Below are 22,623 nucleotides of genomic sequence, written 5' to 3' on the forward strand. Positions count from 1 at the left end.
TTGGCCGCTTGTGTGTGAAGTATAGACTTATCAGCACCCAGCTGGGTCAGCATGAACTGAAGTGACCTTCAATTGCCAGGGTCAATTATGCAACTTCACAATGACCCCTTTCTCTTGCATGTAATAAACGGAGATTGGCCCTTTGTGCTTCCTGGTACAGTCAGGCAAGGACTCGGAGACATGCTAGCAGGGGATGCTCCACGTGTGAGGGGACAGTGGCAGCTCGTGGTGTCCTGTCCACAGCAGGAAGAGGTCGTCCTGCACTTGGTCACGGAGGTCAAGAGAACTTTTCATTCAATTCAGTAACTGTTTCTGAGCACACGTTATGTACGAGGAAGAAGACGCTCCAGTTTGCATTTTATTTATCCTGGCACTTTCCCAGAAGTGTACAGCACAGTGAGGGCGCCTGACACTGAGCCCAACATAAAGCAGGTGCCCACTAGACGTCTGCCACCGAGATTGCCGGTAAAGAACAAAGCAAAGCAAGAGCACTGAAGCTTGTCATGGTTCTTGGCCAAGTGACAACTCTACCAGCCGGCTCTTGAAAAGCTGTCTTTTTGAAACCTAGTATCTTTACCTGTGGGTTTTGATTAAGACACAATCTCCTCCGTCCTGAGGATCCAAATTGTAGATATAAAGGTGTCCATCGGATGATGCAACTAAGAGCCTTGGCAACTTCTGGATCCTAAAAGCCAAGCGAAACATGTGCTGTGATTACAACAGCTTCACAGGACAAAGCCCAACGCACCCTGGCTGTCACCAACTCCTCCTGCCATCAACAAGTCAGCCCACGGACCCCGGAGTCTGGGTTTCTGGCTAGTTCTTTGCGTTCCGACCTAGTGATCCACCTGGAGGATTAATTCTTGTCTTTGAAAATAATTGTGGGGAAGAGACAAAATGATGTGTATACATTCTATTACTCCATGAAAAGCTATTGCCAACAAAACATAGCTTACCTGAAGGGGATGTCGTCTCAATCTTATGTGTGTCTGTGCCTTTAACATGACAAAAAGGGGAAAACTGGCTCACCATCTTTGCTGGCTAGCTTTATGAAATTTTTAAAGTGTTTAACTCCTTTAAACTCCTTAGATAAAACATCTGTCGACCCCATAGGTGTCTGAACCTAGACACTGGAACTAGAGCCTTTTTACCTAATTAGATAAAAACAGGAATTGTTTTCAAGACAGTGTTGTTATAACCCGAAGGTGAAAATCCCCATGCCAGCTTTCAGCTGCTCCCTGAGATGACAGGAGAGGCAGCTGACAGGAGACTGGAGAGTTTCGATGTTGCCCATCCTTCCTCTTGACCACCGTCTCTTTCGTTTTTCCTTTGCAGGTGTCTGGGGGGTGGGGTGGAGTTGTGCTTCGGGGAAAATAAGTTGGTGAGAGTGGGTGGGGCCGTACGTACGTTGAGAGGGTGCAGATGTTCCTCTGTCCAGAGAAATTCAAACGGCCAGTGGCGAAGGCCCTGTCCTGATTCATCATGTCTGACACCTGGGCGGGGAGGTAGTTGGAAGCGGCCATGAACATCTTTCCCACGTAGCCACTCCAGGTCGAAGGCTCCTCTGGCCGACTGGGGGAGCAACGCACGGGCCAGGATGAGACCGAGCTGCAGTGCAGGCCCCCACACACCCCACTGCCATGAGCCGCACTCAGCGCAAGGGGAAAGGACAGCTCCTGAGAATGTCCTGCCCACCCAGCGTGACTCGGGACAGAGTATTCTGGCCGTGCCCACAGGGCAGCGAGGGCTTGTTTGTCCTTCAGATGAGCCATGGCAAAGCTCTTAAGAGGTTCCCCATGTTACCGCTTTCCTACATTAAAAAAGTTGTACCTGGTGATTAGTCTGACTTCTAAAAGGGGGGTAGGCTAGAGAATGAGATGGAATTGATATCTGGACTCTGAAATAAGCTCGAGCCTGTCCTGCGTGCGGGGAAGAACATACTGATCTCAGTGTGCAGGCCTCCAAGCTAGATGGAGTGGGAAGCAAACCTCCAGGCAAGACGCCTGGGCGGTGTCTGATTACAACCTGGATTGCCCAGGTACCCCGCGATTCATAGTGGTGGAAACGATTCAGAGGGACTGGGTCCGCCCCCGGCAGTCATCCAGCTTCATCCCAGGGCCTCCGCCAAGCAAAGCAGTGCCGGTTTCGTTGGTGGGAGACGTGAGGATGGACAGGGCACCCCCCACCTCCGCTCTGCACAGGGTGCAGTACATCAATGCCAGCACGGCCACATGCTCCAGGGGTACCTGCTGAGAAGCCACTTGTCTACAGGACCCAACCTGGCAGGGAACACACACCACAGCTCAGAAGCCCTGGAGTTTAGTTTTCACTCTGTCGCCAACTGGCTGGATGGTTCTGGGACAAGCCTCTGGGCCTCCATGTTCTCATCTGAAAGTGACGGGCCCTCCTGGGCGTGCTGCTGCCATCCTATGCTCTTACGCACCACGAAGCATGGCTGTACTGCTGTTCCTACAGCTCCGTGCTAAAAAGGGTTGGCGTTTACAAAGGTATAATATCCAGGTCCCGCACTCAAGGTGGAGACATAGCCCAGAAAAATATAAAAGAGAAAACATGAGCAGTTCATGTCCTCTGCCACATAGAGGCCACAGACAGTAGCTGCTCCGGGACCACGGGGGAGGGACAGGTGGATCAAGTGCCATCACCTCGCAGTTCCCCTTATTTGGAAAACAGGGATAATCACGGTCACCCAGCTGTGACAGCTAACAGCCAGCGCTTGGCACATGGCAAATACTGCTTTATAAGACGGCGTCTCTGCGGCTGGCGTGACTGAAGAGGCTGTGGGGGTGGTGGCCTCTGGGCTGTGCTCTGCAGTCAGGCCTGACTCAGAGCTCCGCGGGGAGTCGGGGGGAGCACTTCAGACACGGACGCAGAATGCATCCGGGAGTCACAGCCAAGCTGGTCTGGCCGAGAGGGATGAGGCAGGAAGGCTGCGGCAGCAGATAAGAGGGACCGAGCAAAGCCTTGAACACCCAGCTGGGGGAGCTGGGAGTCTGTCCCCAAGGACGAAGGGGAATAAGGTGTCTGAGGAGGGTGTCACGTCAAAGGAGCATTTGCAGAAGATGAGTCCACTAAGAAGACATTGGATAGATTGGTAAGAAGAGACTAGAAGGGGTGAGACTAAACGGAAGAGTCGTGAAGTGGACCAGACAAGAGATATTAAAGATAGTGGCCAAAGAAATGGGACCAAGAGGCACAGGTGAGCCATGCCGCACAGGCTGTGTGAGCGCTTCATGGAAGGCCGGGGGGGAGTCAGGAACAACTGGAAGCTTCTGTTCCTGGTTTTCTGAGGTCACTGGCAGAAACGGGAGAGGCTGGAGAAAGCAGTGAATTCAAGTGGCCATTTGCTGTCTTAAGCATCAATAGTGACCTCAGATGAAGACATGACTAGAACAGCAGTTGAGGGTCACTCGACCACCGGCCCTTAGGATTTTGAGGGGCATCTTAACTGTTCAGTTCCAGTGCTCCAACCTGCTACAACAGATGACGAATTAAACTTCCAGAAGAGATCAGGGCTTAGTTTTAGAAGCTGTTCGAGAAGTGACAGAAAAGTCTAGAACATAGATGTAATCTCCATGAAAAACGAACAGAATCAGAACTGCAGGGCAAACCATGGGCTTTGAGGTCCACATAAGTGGGTGGACGTTCGCAGGCTCCAAGAAGACTGAGGGGCGAGAAGGGAGCAACCCCTAGTGTTTCAAATGCCAATGGGGGACAAGGTTTCTAGAGAAGGGGTGTTATCCCAGCCTGTAGAGTGAAGTTAGAACCAGGACTGAAATATCCACAGCACGGTTACTTGGTAGGTGGTGCCCTTGGATGGAATCACACAGACGCATACTAATACATCCATAACAGGCCAGGTACTGTATCATACCAAGTAGGTGGAATTTTTTGTGTGTGTGTGTGTGAAAGTTCTATACCACATTATGAGAAGAATTTCTTTCAGTCATAGAAGACGGGACTCTCTTGGTACAATTGTGAAACCCAGCACAGGACTCTGTACTTAGGACATTTATTCGAGACATTTCGGAGAGTTTCCAGTCTGGAGCAGCTCTAGAAGCCTGGCAGGGGTGTAAAATGTGGCACTTATATGTGAACCCTGGATTTGGAGACAGAGGCCAGCTTTGAGCAAGACATTGAACTTCTCTGAACTTGTTTCCCTGCCTGCCTTCTAGGAATATTGTGGGGACCAAGGGAGGAAGTGTGTGAGAATACTTTATGAAGTGCTCCCTCGATGTACAAGTGTCGTCATCACTGACTATGCCTCCTGCTTTCTGAGTGTGATTGAACTAATCACCAAACGTTCACATTTCAGTTTCCTTCGATGACACTAAAAAGGAGAGTCAGGAGACATGAGGTGTTTGAAGTACCCTGAGGAAGCTGTGAGCCACCTACTGTGCTCCTAGAAATGGGACCCTGACCTTGGGAGGAGGGCTGGGTAAAGAGACACCGCTGTGACTGATGGCCGGGTGGGAGGAGAATTTGTCATAGCTTTACTGCTTTTCAGTGTAAAATAGCTAAAGGGCATGGGCACACACGTAACGTACTCAGCACTGTAAACTAATGCTCGCACACGATGGCAGGCGGAATGTCTAGCAATGGCCCCAAGATTCCATGGCCTGGTCCCTGGAACATGTGACAGTGATGAGGTAGCAGTGAGAGTGTTGCTGTATGGCCGGTGACTAGGAAGGAAGACGGTCCAGGCAGGCTTGCTCTAATCACGGGAGCCCTGAACAGCAGAGAACTCTCTCTGACTGCTGACAGAACAGAACAGGCAGAAGGAACAGTCAGAAAAATCCAAAGCCCAAGAAGGATGCAACGTGCTGTTGCTGGTGGGAAGGGATGCGGGTGGCCTCGGAGCTGAGAGCCAGCAAGGAAGCGGGGACCTCACTGCTACAACTGCAAGGACGTGAATTCTTGCCCATAACAGGAATGAGTTTGGAGGAGGACTCTGAACTGCAGCTGGGACGGCAGCTGGCTGACACTGGGATTTTTGCCTCGTGAGACCCTGAGCGGAGAACTCAGCCAATCCAGACCACTGACCTATGACACTGTGAGATAATGCATGTTGTATGTTTGAAGCCATTATGTGTGTGGTAATTTGTTACAGCAGCAATGGGACACTCATACACACAGCACAGGCTGCAATCTAACACATGCTTTATACCGCCAACCCTCACTCCCTTCCTGCCACAGTTACAGTCACGGGCACTGAGTGTTAGCCACGCACTCAGGGGTGGGGTGACGGCAATGATGAGTATGTTACCAAATTTATAGCTACACTGGCTCATTCTTATTAGTGTTTACTGTATGCCAGTTATTACACTAAATGCTTTAGGTCAAGGAACTCACGTAATCCTCACAACAAACCTAAGACGTGTAGAAGATTATTTTATACCCAAGTACAGAAAGATTAAATTACCTGCCCACGGTTGGGTGGCCCCCGACTTTGTGCTTCCACATGTTACATCACTAGGGCTTTGCTCACATACACTCCCCACTTTGGTGAAGACATACCAAGCAAAGCCGAGGTTACGGCATTCAAATGGAAGGAATCGCTTAGGCTGGCAGTGGTCAGTGCTGCAGAATACTCGGGCCTGGCTCCTTTAGTCTAATGAGTGTTTTACATGCGGCGCCGTACTTACCTGTTGTTGAGGTGTTCCAGCTTGAAGATGTGCACCGTCTCAGTGTTGCTGGAGGCACAGAGGAACTGGGAGTCCGTGCTGAACACCAGGGAGCTGATGGTCACATACCTAGAAAACAGCATGACGGATGGACTTGGGAGCCGGAAAAAATGAGTTCAAAATCAGTTTTCTGAGACTGTAGGCATCCTGAAGAGTTTAGGTATTCTCAAATCCCTTCAACCTTGTGCCATTCATACTTAGAAATTAATGTTGAAAAGATTTGTAAACGGACTTGGGCAAGAAGAAACAAGGCATTGTTCCTTCCCATCATCATGGGAGTTTTCCAGCTGCTCTGTGCACTGGTCCAGCTGCAAATCCTACAGCCAGTAGGGTCCCCAACCACCACATGTCCTTTATTTCCATGGAAGGGAATCAGAAATTACTTTTGGACTGTGACTCCCTTGCTCTCTCATTTCTCCTTTGCTGACACCCACCCACCTATTTAAAAAGGACTCTTGTGGCTGAACACCCATATTACACGATGTCTATGCTCTCAGGTGTACTAAGTACTGAGCGGGCCTCTAAGTCAGTTATCTGAGAAAGTACAGTTCTACCTCCTCCACGGCACAGGGGGAGGGCACAGAGCCCCCCTGCGGCCTCTCCCTAGATGTCTGCCAGCCGTCCACTGCAGGACCTCTGTGCGTACTTTAAAATGGGTTTTACAGTGAACACAGACCTTTTCATTCCTCTCCGAAACTCATAGAGCTTTTGCCCTTCAGGTACAGAGAACACCCGGATGACCGTGCCCTGGAAAAGAAAGCAGGTGGACATTAAATACCATTAATGGCTGCACACAGACATGTCCCTTTAGAGAGGAGCTTGTTGTCTTGGCTTTGAACATCTGTCTCTGAAGAGGAAGCACGAAGTGTTGAGCACAGAGGCTTTTCTGTTGGCACATGTGCCATATAAGCATTTCTCAGAATGCATCTGTCTTCCTTTTCCCTCCCACCCTCGCCCAAGGCTGTGTGTGTGTTCACTCACACCGCTCTGGCTTCCTAGAGTAGTCACTCTGCCTGTTTTTCATGGCATTTGAAATTCACCTTGATCATGTTCCTGATTAGTCTAGTCGGAAGAGGTCAATCTTACTTGCTAATGGCAAAGCATTTTGTTTACACTGTGTTTATGAAAGGTGGCATCTGTCTGTATCTGTGACGATGTGGTGTGCACGCACGCTTCTTAATAAGACTGCAAGCTTTTGTGCAAAGTGTCTTGCATCTTGCATAGCACAGGCCTTCGGTCTGTTGAATTAACAATGCATCAATATACCACAACATGGGGTAGGGGGGCAGAAATTGTCCCTCTGAAATGAATTCTGAGCGGGCCCAGAGACCATTCAGTCCTGTGTCACCAGACTTGCTCTGTTAGCTCTTTGGCCCCGCGGGAGCCATCCGGCAAACCCCGGGCAGGAGGAGAGCCCGTGAGGACGCAGAGCACACTCACTTTTTCTGAAGCGCTCGCTAGTTTGGAGCCCGCGGCGTTGAAGGTGATGGCAGCCAGTGTCCCCTCATGAGCAGCAATAGTGCAGACTGTTTTCTGTTCGTGAAAAGGAAAAATAGACATTGACGCCGGGGAAGAGGGACGATGGATTTCATCTTTCTCTTTGTTTCTTCCGAGACACTCGCCCTCATTTGCCAGGTGTCTCTCTCTCTCTCTCTCTCGCTGTCTGTCTCTCTCTCTCTCTCTCTCTCTCTCTCTCTCTCTCTCTCTCTCTCGCTGTCTGTCTCTCTCTCTCTCTCTCTCTCTCGCTGTCTGTCTCTCTCTCTCTCTCTCTCTCTCTCTCTCTCTCTCTCTCTCGCTGTCTGTCTCTCTCTCTCTCTCTCTCTCTCTCTCTCTCTCTCTCTCTCGCTGTCTGTCTCTCTCTCTCTCTCTTTCTCTCTCTCTCTCTCTCGCTGTCTGTCTCTCTCTCCAGCATTTCCAACAGACCGTTTACATATAAGCTGTACACTGTTTTCTGGTGTATCTAGATTCTGCTTCAAGGGCCACTCCATTTCTATCCCTTTTCTTGCCTTCAGAGAGAGGGACAACCAACTGTGCCCAGAGAGGAGTGATGTCATTGTCACAGGCCCTCCTTGCGTGCATCCTTAGGGGATTCCTGCAGTAATCCTGCCCCGCTCTGTGAAAGAGCTGCACACTGTCACAGCCTGTGACACCTTCAACCCGACAGTGGGCCACCAGCTGGCAAGTGGTTTCCATGACACTGCAGATGTTTGCCTTGGCCTGGCACGCTGCTTCCTGGCTCTTGACTGATGGCATGAGGGCAAATATCAGTACCTACTCCTCCACACCCAACCGCTGTGGCCAGAACAAAGCCCCCCAGTGTCGCTTCTGCCTCTGCACTTCACCTCGCTGTGACAGAGCCTGCCTGCTTATCACCTGCCACTGAACGCAGAGCCAAGCAGGTGGGCTGGGTCAGCCGGGGTCACTGTCAACTTACCAGGGAGTGTCCATCATAGAGCACAATTTCGCCTGTAGTCAGGCTTCCGGGATAGGCCACATAAGAATTGGAATGGTTGATAGAGAGGGCACACAGACCTGGCGGAGAATAAACAGCAGATGAAAAGCCAGTGTCCAGGGAGAGAGAGTGCCTGGAAAGGGCACCTGAAAACAGTGCAACTACAGCGCCACCTTCTGGTGAGGGGAGGAAGGCTTTGCAGACAACTTGCAGTTGATTCTTCTTCAAATCAAAGGACTCCAAAAAAGGAAATTCACAGTGAAGACCTCCCGATTTGACACTGCCCATGTCCTCTCCCCAGCTAAGCAACTAGAGCTTAGAACATTGAAAACGCTCTTCTTCACGTTTGACCCCAAGGCTCTGCAACCACATGGACTTCACTTCCAATTGCTTTAGCCTCTAGGCCTACAAGAGAATGTACTTGTAACCGAAATGAGTCTTCCAGCTGTGAAAGGGCAGTATGTGCCAGCCATTCTGCAGGTGATTAAATATACTTGGCCAATCATTTCAAGTTGGAGGACGGGAGGTGGTGAGGGAAGGGGCCTTTTGAGAAATGGCTCCTTTCTGAGCCGAGTGCCCTGCCTTGATGAGGAAAACGGGCCTCTCCAGAGGAGGAAGTTCATTTGAAGGTGACACCTGCAGTTAAGCTGTCTGCCATTGAAACAAACTAAAGATAGAGAACATTTTGGACTTAAGATGCTTCGACAATATTCTGGAAGAGTAAACAGCCAATCAAACCACGGAACCAACATACACCATTCTTATTTACAAGGAGGTTCAAGGGCAGGGGGAAGAATCCTAATAGCATTTAAGGAAAGGATTTTCACAAAAATGGTTTAGATTAACAGAGGTCCATGTGATAGAAGTGAGTTCAAGGAATGACCAGAACCAAAAGCACGACTAGAATAGGAACTTCGAGATTAGGCAAGAGAGACATCTTTTTAAATAAAAAAGGGGACCCCTTGGTTACAAGTTAGCATGTTCAATGGGTTTCTTATAAATGTGTAAGAAAAACTTTAGATCAGTCAAAAATGTACCCTACCTAATCTACTGTGGGAAAGAGCAGAGGGAAAAAAAAAAAGTCGAACGCTGAGCATTGGAACCAAGGTCCTACTTCCTGCTCTGGCTTTGCCGAGCACACAGCCAGGGCTGTGCTCTTACCACTTGCCACACAGAACTATGGGAAGAAGGGGACTGACTGGTGCTCTTGCCTGCATGCTCTGGCACCCTGCAACCCTTTTGCCTGCACAAGGTCACTCTTGGTCCCGGCCTTAGAAGAGACCACTCATACTTTCCCAGTTTTGCTCTGGGAACCACAGTTCCCCATCTGATCTAGGTTCTTTGCCATCCAAATGGCAATTTCAAGAACAGCCAAGCAGGCAGAAGACATTCTGGTCTTGTGACACTGGGGAGGGTAGACAGTTGGGAGATCAAGTTGGCTTGCATGGGGGGGGGGGGTTCCCATAGGGGTGGTGAGCAGAAAAGAGGTTAAGATTGAATGTGGCGACTGTAGAAGGAGTTGAGTACCCAACCAGAGAGTTAAGATCTTATAAATGCGGTGGGTAAGTACTGAAGGTTTCTGAGCACGTGTTTAAAAAAAGCAGAGTTAATCAAAACCACAGAGATACCACTTCACACCCACTAGGATGGCTGTTATAAAAAAGACAGATAATTGGAACCCTCATGCACTGCTGCTGCGAATGTAACACGGGGCAGTGCTTTGGAAAACAGCCTGGCAGCTCCTCACAAGGTTAAACAGAGAGTTATCATATAACCCAAAAGTTCCACTCGTAGGTGTATACCCAAGAGAAATGAAAACCTATAGCCACATAGACACTTGTGTATAGTCATAAAACATTATTTGTACGAGTGAAAAACTAGAAACCACCCAAATGTCTATCAACTGACGGATAGATAAAATGTGGCATATTCTTACGATGGCATATTATTAGACAGTAAAGAGAAATGAAGTACTGACACACACTACATGGGTGAACCTTGAAAATATGCGAAGTGAGAGAAGCCCATTACCAAAGACCACTTGTTGTGTGATTCCAGGGGAATCATACAATATTTATTCTGGATATGAAATGCCCAGAATAGATAAATCTATAGGGACAGAAAGTAGATTAGGGTTGCCTAAGGTGCGGGCACAGGAGGTGATGGCTACAAGGTAATGGGGTGCTTTGCGGGGAGGGGTGATGAAATGTTCTAAAATTGATTATGGTGATGGTTACACATCTCTGAATGTACTAAAAGCGATTCAATTGTGCACTTTAAATGGGTGAATCATGTAGCATGTGAATTATATCTCCACAAAGCTGTTAGAAAAAAAAAAGGCCATGTTTTAAAAATATCTATTCATATCTGGCAGAGACAGGCTGAAGACATGGGTTCAATACCCAGGCCTACCATCTGTTGTATGAGCATAACCCTGGCTGAGTTATCTGTGGCCTGTCCAGGCCCCTTTCCTGTCTGTGAAATGAGGGGCTCTGGTGATATACGGTTCTTTCACCTCTAACATTCCAAGATGCCAAGTCTTCGCTTACTTCCTCTATCTAAAACTATTGACAGGGCCCATCTTTGTGTCAGGGAATGCTAGGAGGTCTTGGACAAATACTTCCACTGCCCTTCAGAATTTTTCTTTGGAGGTATAATTGACATATGACATATTAGTTTCGTGTGTACAACATAATGATTCAATATTTGTATATATGGCAAAATGAACATTACAAAATATCTAGTGATCCATCACCATGCACAGTTACAATTTCTTTCTCAGGATCAGAACTTTTAAGATCTAATCTCTTAGCAACTTCCAAATATGCAGTACAGTATTATTAACTATAGTCATCATGCTGTACATTGTTACATTCACATGACATATTTATTTTATAACTGGAAGTTTGTACTTTTTGATCCCTTTCACCCATTGTGTCCACCCCCCACTCCCCACCTCTGGCAACCACCAACCTGTTCTCAGTATCTATGAGATCCTTTTTTAAAAAAAATGCCACATATAAGTGAGTTCACATGGTATTTGTGATATTTGTCCTCTGTCTGACTTATTTCATGTAACATAATGGCCTCAAGGTCCATCCATGTGTCGCAAATGACAAGATTTCGTTCTTTTATTATGGCTGAGTAATAGTCCATTGTCCACATGTATTGCATTTTCTTTATCCATTCATCCATCATTGGATACTTAGGTTGTTACCACGTCTTGGCTGTTGTAAATAATGCTGCAATGAATATGAGGGTGCAGCTATCTCTTGGGGAGGGTGATTTTGTTTTCTTCGGATCTATACCCAGAAGTGGAATTGCTGGATCATATGGTAGTTCTATTGTTAGTCATTTTTTCGGAACCCCCATACTCTTTTCCATAGTGGCTGGACCAATTTACATTCCGAGCAACAGTGCATGAGGGCTCCCTTTTTGCCACATCCTCACCAACACTTGTTATTTCTTGTCTTTTTTTATAATAGCCATTCTAACAACAGGTATGTGGTGCCCTTCAGAGTTTTGCGTTAAAATGTAAATATCCCAGAAAGACTTCAACTTCCTCAGCTAACATGGAACTTTCTGTAAGACCTAATGGAGAATGAGATGACCCTAGATTCTAATAAGAAAGGGACAAAAGATAATGGCTGGGGCAGGTATACTGACACATAACCACTCACTTGACAGCTTTCTCTCTGGGCTCACACCTCTGCCAGCCCATCTGAATACAGCCAAGGGATCCTGCACACCGACCCTCGCAGACTTAATGAAGGTCCCCAGAAATGCTTAACGCAAGTTCCTTCGATTTCTTAAGGTCCAGTTCTCAGACACTTCCAACCGGCTACAAGAATTTATCTTTATTTCTTGTGAAATCCCCCAAGGAGAGCATGAAAGAGTTTGCTTCAGGCTTAGATATTACCATTCTGTTTCTGTCACAGGTGTCACGCAAAGCTTTATTTAGGTAAAAATGAGCTTTTTCTTTGATATAACTTTATAATAGAAAAGCGATAGTGTAAAAAACTTTGCAGGACCCAGAAAGTGTGAATAAAGAGAAAAAAAATTCATCCATCATTCTAAAGTCCAGAGGCTTTTCACTGTTCTCAATATTTGAGTATAATTCCTTCCAGTCTTTTGTCTATGTAGAAATTCAGTTTTGATGTGGCGTTTGGACTTGTTTTAGACTTGACAAACATTTTCATAACTCACTGTCAGCTATAATTTCACTGAAATTGTTTGGCTGTAATTCTTCTACAGCTAGAAAAGAAGGGCCTGCTATCAATTCAAGAATCAGTGGCATCAGCTGGATGGGGCAGTCCTGGGATTCTAAGCCATTCTCACCTTGGTGTAATATTTATAGTGTGACATGTGAAACCTGTAAAGCAAGTTAATGGTGATTTTTTGGTTTGTTTTTCTGTTTTGTTTGTTTTGTTCTTTAGATTCCACATGTAAATGAAATCACATGGCATCTGTCTTTCTCTGTCTGACACACTCCATTCAGCACAACACCCTCCAGGTCCATCCATGCTGCTGCAGATGGGAAGAACCCATTCTCTTCCATGGCTGAGCAATATTTCATTGTATATATGTACCACCTACTTTTATACATTCATCCATCGATGGACACCCAGGCTGCCTCCACATCTTGGCCATTGTAAACAATGCTGCATTGAATATATGGATGCACATGTCCCCTTGAAGTAGCATTTTGGGTTTCTTTGGAGAAATACCCTGAAGTGGGATTACTGGGTCCTTCTTTGTCCCTTCTTATAGCCTTTGTTTTAAAGTCTATTTTGTCTCGTATAAGAATTGCTCCTCCAGCTTTTTTGCTTTTTTCATTTTCACAAAATATATTTTTCCATCCCTTTACTTTCTGTCTGTGTGTTTCTTTCAATCTGAACTGAGTCTCCTGTAGGCAGCATATGTAAGGATTTTGTTTTCTTATCCATTCAGCCCTCCTATGTCTTTTGATTGGAGCATTTTAATCCATTTACATTAAAAGTAATTGTTAATAGATATGTAGCTATTTCCATTTTATTATTCATAATCTTGATTTTTTTTTCCATCTTAAAGAAGTCCCTCTAACATTTCTTGTAATACTGACTTGGTGGTGATGAACTCGGTGGTGATGAACTCCTTAAGCTTTTTCTTACCTGGGAAGCTCTTTATCTGTCCTTCGATTCTAAATGATAGCTTTGCTGGGTAGAGTAATGTTGGTTGTAAGTCCTTGCTTTTCATCACATTGAATATTTCCTGCCAACCCCTTCAGGCCTGCAAAGTTTCTGTGAGAAATCACTTGACAATCTTGTGGGAGCTCCATTATAAGTTACTAGTTGCCTTTCTCTTGCTGCTTTTAGGATTCTCTCTTTGTCTTTAACCTTTGCCATTTTAATTACAATGTGTCTTGGTGTGGGCCTGTTTGGGTTCATCTTATTTGGAACTCTCTGTGTTTCCTGGGCTTGTATGTCTATTTTCTTCACCAGAGTTTTCAGTCATTATTTCTTCAAATAGGTTCTCAATCCCTTGCTTTCTCTCTCCCTCTGTACCCCTATGATGCGAATGTTGTTATGCTTGTTGTCCCAGAGGTCTCTTCAACATCCTCATTTTTTTGGATTCTGTTTTCTTTTTGCTGTTCCAATTGGGTGTTTTCTGCTACCTTATTTTCCAAATCGCTGATTCGATCCTCTGCTTCATCTAGTCTGCTGGTGATTCTTTCTAGTGCGTTCTTCATTTCAGTTATTGTATTCTTCACTTCTGACTGGTTCCTTTTTATGGTTTCTATGTCCTTTTTTATGTTTGCTATCTCTTTGTTGAAGTTCTCACTAAGTTCCTTGAGCTTCTTTACAACCATTGTTTTAAATTCTGTCGCTGGTAGGTTGCTTTTTCTTTTTCTGGATTTTTCTCCTGTTCTTTCATTTGGGATGCATTTCTTTGTTTCCTCATTTTGGCTGCCTCCCTGTGTTTGTTTGTATGTATTAGGTAGATCTGCTATCTCTCCCAGTCTAGGGCAGGTGGCATTATGTAGTTGGGGCCCTGGCAGTCTCCCTCGTCACCTGCTCCAGGTGCTCCAGGAGTGTCCCTTTTGTGGGTTGTGTGTGCCCTCCTGTTATAGTTGAGTCTTGATTGTTATTGGCACATCCATGGGTGGGATTGACCCTCAGGCTGATTGGCTGTGGGACCTGGCCACTTCCATATCTCATGGGGCTTACACCAGTAAGTGGGGTTCACCCCAGCAGGTTTTGGTGCCTGTTGAAACCACCCTTTGTGTATGCTGCTTGTAGGGCTAATTGGGTGGTGCTCTGCTGTAGTCTGAAGCCTACCTCCAAGTATGTTGGTTCTGGGGCCTCTTAGGAGGGACTCCAGTGCAGGCTCAGGTCACCCACTGCCTGTGATCGGCTGGGGACTACCTGGTAGGAGCTTAATACAAAGAGATTCATGGCTTTTCCCTGCCTGTGCTAAACCTGGAGGCATGTGGGAGAGGCTATGCTGTGAACTGAGGATGGCTGCCACCAATACCTGGCATGGGGTAGTGCCACAAAAAGCCAGGACACCCCAAGGCCTGCTACCACCTAGCAGCTCCCTTAAGTTTCAGCCACTGATAAAGCCTCGTGCATTACGCGAGTTGGGTGAGGCACGGTCTCAGGAAATCACCAGAGTGGGAAGAGTTGTGGTCACCAGGTTAATGTAAATTCTGGTTTGGTGCCAGTGCTGAGCCTGGAACTACTCAGCATAAGTCTCAGAGCACACTGAGGCCAGTCACTGCCCACCTGGGGCCCATGGACTCTGATAATTTTCCAAGAAAGAGTGCAATGCGGTGGGACTGGCTACTCATGGAGAAAGTGCCTCTGGTGTTGTGGGAATTGGGTGGGGCGAGGTCCCAGTGAGTCAGCAGGTTGGAGCAGCGGAACCAACCAGGCCAATCTGATTCAGATTTGGCCATAAGTGTAGGAGGAGGGCTCATCATAGGAAAGATGGCGCCCACCTGCCAGTTGCATGGGAACAGGACCCCACACAGGGAAAATGACCATTGTCCTCCAGCCCTCGCTCTACAGCCATATACCTTAGTCTGCCCCTCAGATGCTTCTGATTCCCCTAAGTCACTGCCCCTCTGCTGGAGCCCAAGGTGAGTGACTGCGAGCGAGTGAGTCCATGTATGGGCTGTTTAAAAAGATGTTTGGGTTTCCCCCAGCCTTCCGTCCCACCTGGTTGGTCAGTATCCCCACTGTTTTTCACAGCCAGATGTCAAAGGGGCTCCCCTTCCCAATGCCAGTACTCTGGGCTGGGGACCCTGGTGTGGGGGGCTGGGGACCTTTGCTCCTCCGTGGGTAACCTCCATGGCTGAGGTATCCCTCCTGATTCTCAACTTCCACACGGAGGTTTGGGGCCCGTTCCGCGTCTCTGTCCCTCCTACCAGTCTTGATGTGGATTCTTTATATTTTTAGTTATAGGACTTATGTTCAACTAGACTTCAGATGGTTCTCCAGGTTGATTGTCAGTTATATAATTTATTTGTAATTTTAATGTGTTCACAGAAGGACACAGGTACAGTGTTTATCTCCTCCACCATCTTGGGTCTCCTCCCTTAACGGTGATTTATAAATGCAATTAATTCCCTCTGGGGTGATTAATATCTCAGAGTATGCTTTCCAATTTCAAAAAATAGAAAGGAAAGAAATCTCTGTATTTGCGAACGTGCTATGCTACTGCAAACGAGAATTTTTCCCCACCAGTACCACCATTTTCAGAAAGAGCTCTCACTGGGCAATAAACCACTATTTTGTTCTGTTATACACACTGCTGTGTGGTGCAGACTGCCTCCTCAATACTTCCTACAAGGCGGCTGTAAGATCTATAGCACGCCCGCGTCCCGCAGTTGGCAGAACCTGTGTGGAGATTTCCAGCCTCCACTGCTCAGTGCACTGACTGCTGTGCTAACAGGAAATTAGCTTCAAGCCCAGTCTGGCCAAACAGCCAGCAATCTTTGACACAACAGGAATGTGCATGACACAAACACAGACAAAGAGAAAGGAAATTTACAGCCACATTAGATACTGAGTGCGAAGGAATGGGAGAACTCTGCATATATCATTTATTTGTAGTTCACAGAATTTGTGTGCTTCAGCCAATTAGACAAGTGAGTCTGTTTCTCTTGTGTACTCATTAAGGATTTATAAAATCAAAGCCAGTGTCCATCTTATATTTTTGTTCAGAAAACAGAGAATGAGAACAAGTAAAGGAGACCCTGGGGCCTCAGGATTCTATGTTCATGGATTTGACAGTTCTGAGTCCCCTGATGGTTCTTGAGTGAGGAACTCATGTCACTGCAGGGCAACTTTAGCTGGTGTGATGTTGCCGTCCAGGCTGGTGCTGGGCTAGTGAGTTAGCTTAGCTGGACCCCCGTGTCTAGGGAGCAAACGTGCCTTGGCTTTCACGCACTCCATGCTCTCAGTTAGTTCTCCCTATAATAACTCGGGGGTAAAACTCATCATTTCCATTTTACAGTTGTAGAAAGGGAGCTCAGTGGAAATTGAGATGATAATTATGAATTTCAGGGTTTGAAAAAGTCATGGGCTATCTCTCCAAAGAACAGCAAAAGGGTAATAAGAAACATTTTGGTCTTTCTACCTGCCTGTGGTCTTTCAGAAGGAAATGCTAAAAACAAAATGCTGTTTGTTTCTCTGAGACAGGGAAGACACCTCCCAGTTGTTAAATTTTTCTTGAAACAAATTATTCCCTTTACATATAATACATTCTCTCTCTATTATAAAGCACAAATAGACCACACTTTCAAAAGTTCTTTTTCTCTCTGTTTAAACTGCAAAAAGTGAGTTTTCTGAGCTAAGAAACAGCTGTATTTGCTAACAATTAGGAGCGGATGGGAAGAAACTTTGCTTTTCATGGCAGGAATAGGCCCTGTCCTGAGGGCAGCACTAACACGTGGTCTGAGTGGCCTGAGTGTGTGGTGGTAGGAGAGGCCTGGAATGTTCCCTGCCCAAATCTGTCAAGGTCCAGCACAGGCCCACCCCTCCCAGTTCTGCTCAGATCCCACAGCCCCTACCCCACCCTACCAGAGAGCACATCTCCCTTTCTACTGTTCTTACCGTCCAATATTGGGTTCTACCCCTACAAAGGCTGCCAGAACACTTGTCTCACACTGTGTCACATGGAGCAGATGGTCTAGGGGCATACTGCAGCTAGATTTGGGGTTCCTGGTGTGTGATTGCCATATCTGTACCTGACAGTGCCTACTGTGGTACTGGGCACACAGTATGTCTTCAGTACTTTTCTAGATTACTTCAATCTTTCATTCCTAAAACAAAAAACTTGCCCTCCCCCTTAGCTTCTTCACTTACCATCCTCCCTTTTGTGAAATAAGCGTCAAGTCATCTCTCAGAACTTTATAATGGCCTCAAAGGCTTTGTTCTTTTACAATATCATTTTGCCATGGCTAAGCACTGAAGTCGGCAGTAAAGGGCCATCCACACAGTGGAGATGAAGAGGAGGAAGCGAAGCATAGGAGGCACTTACTGCATGGCAGGCTGTGAGCTGCTGACTTTCACAGATACTGCCTCGCTTACTTCTCAGCAGACGCTGTGAGATGGGTGTTATTATCCCATTTTACAGACAAGGAAACTGAGGCTCAAAGAGTCTAGGTGACTTGGGTGGGGCCACACAGCCCTTAAAATTAAGTGACAAAGAACTGGGGAACTACAGTGAGCTGCAGCTGTCATGTAAAGATACTAAAGTGGAGTCCAATTTACAAATATTCACCAGAATCATGAGATGCACAAATCGTTCCAGTGTGATGACTGCCCACCCTGCCACCCGATGAAGGAGCTCTCTCGTTTACTTCTGCCTCAATGAATTCATAAAACATCATCATCTGCTATGTCAGTCTAACAAATCCAAACTATTCCCCTTCTGAAATGGGTAGCTTACCCAACAGGCTTCCATCCTGAGAATTTTGTCAAGTCCAATATTATAGCATGGAGATTATAGCCAAGTGGAGATTTCTTTGCAAAGTAATAAAACACATTCTTCACGGTTCAGCTTTTGTTTGTCCTAGTCATGTAGACACAGCAAATCAAAACCTGCTTCTAATGATTGTACCTACTTTGTACCGAACAACCATGAAAAATAAGTAGTGGTAAACACCTTTCCATATCAGATGCACGAAGTCTCCTACGTGTCTACCGTAAATGCTGTGACACATTTGCTGAGAATGGGCCCCAGAGGAAAGGAATTTCCCTTGGGCGGCAGTGATGGCTGCACAGCCTCTTGCAGGACGCACATGCAGCCTAATGTACTTGAACTTGCCACTATTAAAACACAACTGCAAGGTAAACACTACTAAGACTTATAAAGCATGGGCAGTGCTTCAAGTTTTCAATTCAGGTGGAAGTACAGCTTGTGAAAGGAGCAGCTGGACATGAGATTAGGGGGGGCACCGATCTCGTTTTGGGAGCTCACCTGTTGGGTTTGCAGGAATATCCAGGATGGTCTTCAACAGCTTCATGTCTTTAATGTTGTGAATGTAAATGGACTCCTCCAGACACACCAGCAGCCTCTGGAATCACACACACTCATCAGTCTACCAGACCGGTTCCTCGAAAGGACTGACCAAATCGAAATCACTCATCTTTCCCGTGAGTCCTACCTTGATTCTAAGCCTAGAGAAGGGGGAATTTGGACGACACATGTGCAGGGTATGTTTATGTCTGCACACATGCATGTGGGCACGCGTATGTCATCATCCATGTGAACAGATGCGGAGTATACAAGACCTTTAGAAACTTCATATAGAGATCGAGGTCTCCCCTCCTGTGTTTTCATTCTTTTTGGTGCTTTCCCCTCTCCTTAGAATGGGGATTTCTGAATACTTTCTGATCGGACAGCCTTTGCCATTTAGGACAATTTCGGGTAGGATTTTGGAATCCTATTCCCATCAGACAGCCTCCCTCTTGATACGTATAACAAGTCTGCCTCTTGTACAGAGGTGGGTTTCTTTGCCTCCCCTGTATCACCCAGTCTTCTGCTTCTCCAGTGAATTGCCACCTTTAACTTCGTTTCACTGAACTCCCCTGCAGACCGACCTTCATACGCTCTGCTTTCTCCAACCCTGGTACACGGAATGGAGAAGCCCTCCAGCCCTCATGTGACACCCATCTCAGTGCCCCATGTCCCTTGCAGCTCCCTCACCCCACACACACACCGCTTAGCTCCTCTCCCTGGGGGTCCCTTTCCCTATTTCGGTGAGACCCTGCTCTTTCTCTTTAAATGAGACTTGTCAGGTTTGGAGCCTCTTCCCAATGGCCGTGCTCTCTGCCACGTGGAAAAAGGCTATGGGTTTAATGTGCTGTGTGTAAGGAACAGGACGCGTAGCTCTGTGCAGGTGAGCAGATGTCGGGTGCTGGTGAGGAGCTTTTGGGAGGAATTTGGGGTCAGTAGCTCTTTCCTCACTCTGAGCAGCCACCTCCCACCCCTGCACATGCCTGACTCAGCTTCCCCTGGGGCCAGCGGTTCTGACAAAGATGAGCATTGAGCACCCAAAGGGCAACGCCTAGGCTCTCCCCAGAGATTCTGCTTCAGGAAGTCATTCATCAAGTACCCCAGGTGACTCTGACCCCTACATTTGAGACGACTGCTCTCAGGCCAGATCTTTTTACCCCACGGAAAAACACTTGGAAAAAAAGGTACCTAAAAATCTACAAAAAAGCGTCAGGCTCTCCTCCTGGGAAAAGCCCGCCTGACAGTTTTCCTAGTAAGTCTCCTCACAGTTCAGTAAAATGGAGACTGACACTTTAACCAAGGAGAAAATAACCAAACAGAAAAATACCAGGTCTGACAACTAAGTTAAAGAACTTGTTGCAACAATGTTGCTAACCTTCTTCAATATCAGAGGAATTATTCATTATGAATTTGTACCACCTGGACAAACAGTGAACCAAGTTTACTATTTGGAAGTGTTGAAAAGGCTGAGAGAAAAAGACGAAAACGACCTGAACTTTTCGCCAATAATTCATGGCTGTTGCATCACGACAATGCACCAGCCCACACAGCACTGTCTGTGAGGGAGTTTTTAGCCAGTAAACAAATCACTGTATTGGAACACCCTCCCTGCTCACCTAATCTGGCCCCCCATGACTTCTTTCTTTATCCGAAGATAAAGGAAATATTGAAAGGAAAACAATTTGATAATATTCAGGACATCAAGGGTAATATGACGACAGCTCTGATGGCCATTCCAGAAAGAGTTCCAAAATCACTTTGAAAGGTGGGCTAGGCGCTGGCATCGGTGCAGAGCTTCCCAAGGGAGTACTTGGAAGGTGACGGTAGTGATGTGTCCAGCAGTGAGGTATGTAGCTTTTCTAGGATGAGTTCACGAATGTAATTGTCCGAACTTGTATCTTTCTCAATTTTAATTAAGGCTCTGTGGCCATAGGTCTGAGACTGGGTGTTGAGAGGTAACAACATTCTAACAGAATCTCAAAACTGATGACGAATATTAGTGTTTCTCCATAAAATGCGCATTTTCTGATTTGCCTGATCCATTGGCCTTTTGCCAGCACTTACTATGGTTCGGGCTGTATCACTCTGTGCTTGCTTATGCTCTTAGCTTTTAAGAGCCGCTGGTGTCCCCTTCCAGCCCCACGGCCGAGCCCCAGCACAGGGGATAACAGGACATGCCTCTTGCAGAAATAACATCTCCATCTATGTTGTCTGACCTTGTCTGCATCTTCTCCCACCAGCTCTAACAGCACCACCTCTGTGGCCCACTTAGCCGAATTTCAGGTTACCCTCTGTGTTGTCTGCAGACAAGAATTCAATGGGCGGAAAACAAAACATTCAGAGGGAAAGAGGAGATCCTCCGTCTTCGGTTCACGTGACAGTGCGCTTCTGGGATGAGCACGACCAGGTAACGTGCTTCCTCACAGTGAGTTTTCAGTTTCGGCAAAACCCCAGGCTGGCCTTCCGCTCAGCTCATCCCCTGTCACTTTGGCGCTCATCGACTTTTCTAGGTCTTAGAAGTAATAACTCCTTTTATCAATGAAACAAATACAGCGTCTGCCCTCGAGCACCACAGATTTAGATTTAGCGTCAGTGGCTGGGTCTAGATGCTACGTCTGTTCTGAGGGGCCCCTGTCATCCCGATGGGGTTGAGAACAGAAAGAACTGTCAAAGCTCACCTCTCAAAACGCATCTGGTTTACTGCCTTTATTCCATTAAATACACTTCCTCGAGGAAGTACAAGGGCAATAATATCAACTAAAAATGAAGAATATCGCAATTATTATTCTTCCTTCCTATATATTGAGAGGAAAATAGGGATGTTCTTTCCTCATAACTCCCTGTGCGAATCTTTAATTTTTTTCCCGTTTTTTAAAAAAGGAACCGCACCCGGACAGCTGGTGAAGTAGGAACAGGATGAGGGGCTCATTGCCTCCAGGGGGCGCAGATCCTGGGACACCGCAGTCCCCCCACCTGGCGGCAGCAGTTGGCTAAACCAAAAGTTGGTAAGGCCCAAATTGGAACGTTTTAGGAAGAGCAAACCCCAGACACTTTCAAGAGCTGTTTCAAACCGTCTTAGCAGAAGAAATGTTAACGGAAAAGAGACCTGTGTGATCTGGGTTCGGAATAGCGTGGCCATTGGCAGCTGAGTGGTTCTTGGTACATTAATGTCCTTTGGACGACGGGGGAGGACGACCTTAAAGTTGACGAGTGTTACATGGTGGGGGTGGCATCTAAACGTTAACAGACTCAGACACTTGAACAACCCTTCCTTGTCCCATTGGAAATATCATAGAGCAAGTAAGAGAGATGTTACACAAATAAATACCATCGATACTATTTTGAGGGTTCCAATTTTCATGGGACATTTGCCTAAACAATCTTACAAAGACAATCAGGTGCCAAAAAAAAGGATATTTAATTTTTACATACTGGCTTCTACATGCAAAGATAAAAAGTCTTGCAGTGAAATTTGATGTGCTCCCAACATTTTTCAGAGACAGCACGCAAGCCAAGAATTGTGCTTAAAAGCCTTCAAGTTCAAAACTCTCAAACTTCCTTCCCCTCCCTTGCCAAGAACCCGGGTTTATTTTCTTCTTTACTCCTGCTCCTCTTTGCTTAAAAATCCCCGTATTCTATTTTTCAGGCTATTCTCTACCACACTGCCTTATACTGGCGTAAGTGCATAGTCAATCAAAATAGTTGAATAACTCGAAGAAACAATCTCTTCCCATAAACTTCAGAAAGCACTGTATCTGTCTCATTTGCCTTTAAAAAAAAATGAGTTAGCACTCAACAGTTTAGGTATAAAGATAGAAGAAAACATCGTCTCAATGAGTGCAATAACCACTATCCTGGGAATATTTCCTTGAAAAGGCAGAGCTGCATGGTCACATAAAGAATCCACCTGTTTGTTTGTTTACTAGGCAGTCAGGAAACAGATGTTTATGGAGCATTTTTCTA

At 46.5% G+C, this 22,623-nt stretch overlaps 1 protein-coding gene across 1 annotated transcript in view; it reads right to left on the reverse strand.

Moving 5' to 3' along the window:
* The window catches only part of WIPI1 (WD repeat domain, phosphoinositide interacting 1), a 33,148-nt gene that overhangs the window by 4,043 nt on the left and 6,482 nt on the right, over window positions 1-22,623 (reverse strand). Inside the window, exons 4-10 of the mRNA XM_033090538.1 lie at window positions 18,622-18,718; window positions 8,137-8,234; window positions 7,143-7,235; window positions 6,379-6,449; window positions 5,664-5,771; window positions 1,408-1,572; window positions 578-685 (exon numbers count right to left, since the gene is read on the reverse strand). Coding sequence (XP_032946429.1) covers window positions 578-685; window positions 1,408-1,572; window positions 5,664-5,771; window positions 6,379-6,449; window positions 7,143-7,235; window positions 8,137-8,234; window positions 18,622-18,718 — 740 coding nt within the window. The remainder of the gene's footprint in view (window positions 1-577; window positions 686-1,407; window positions 1,573-5,663; window positions 5,772-6,378; window positions 6,450-7,142; window positions 7,236-8,136; window positions 8,235-18,621; window positions 18,719-22,623) is intronic.

Source organism: Rhinolophus ferrumequinum, chromosome 21 (genome assembly GCF_004115265.2).
Source record: "Rhinolophus ferrumequinum isolate MPI-CBG mRhiFer1 chromosome 21, mRhiFer1_v1.p, whole genome shotgun sequence".
In the NCBI taxonomy this organism is placed as follows: domain Eukaryota; kingdom Metazoa; phylum Chordata; class Mammalia; order Chiroptera; family Rhinolophidae; genus Rhinolophus; species Rhinolophus ferrumequinum.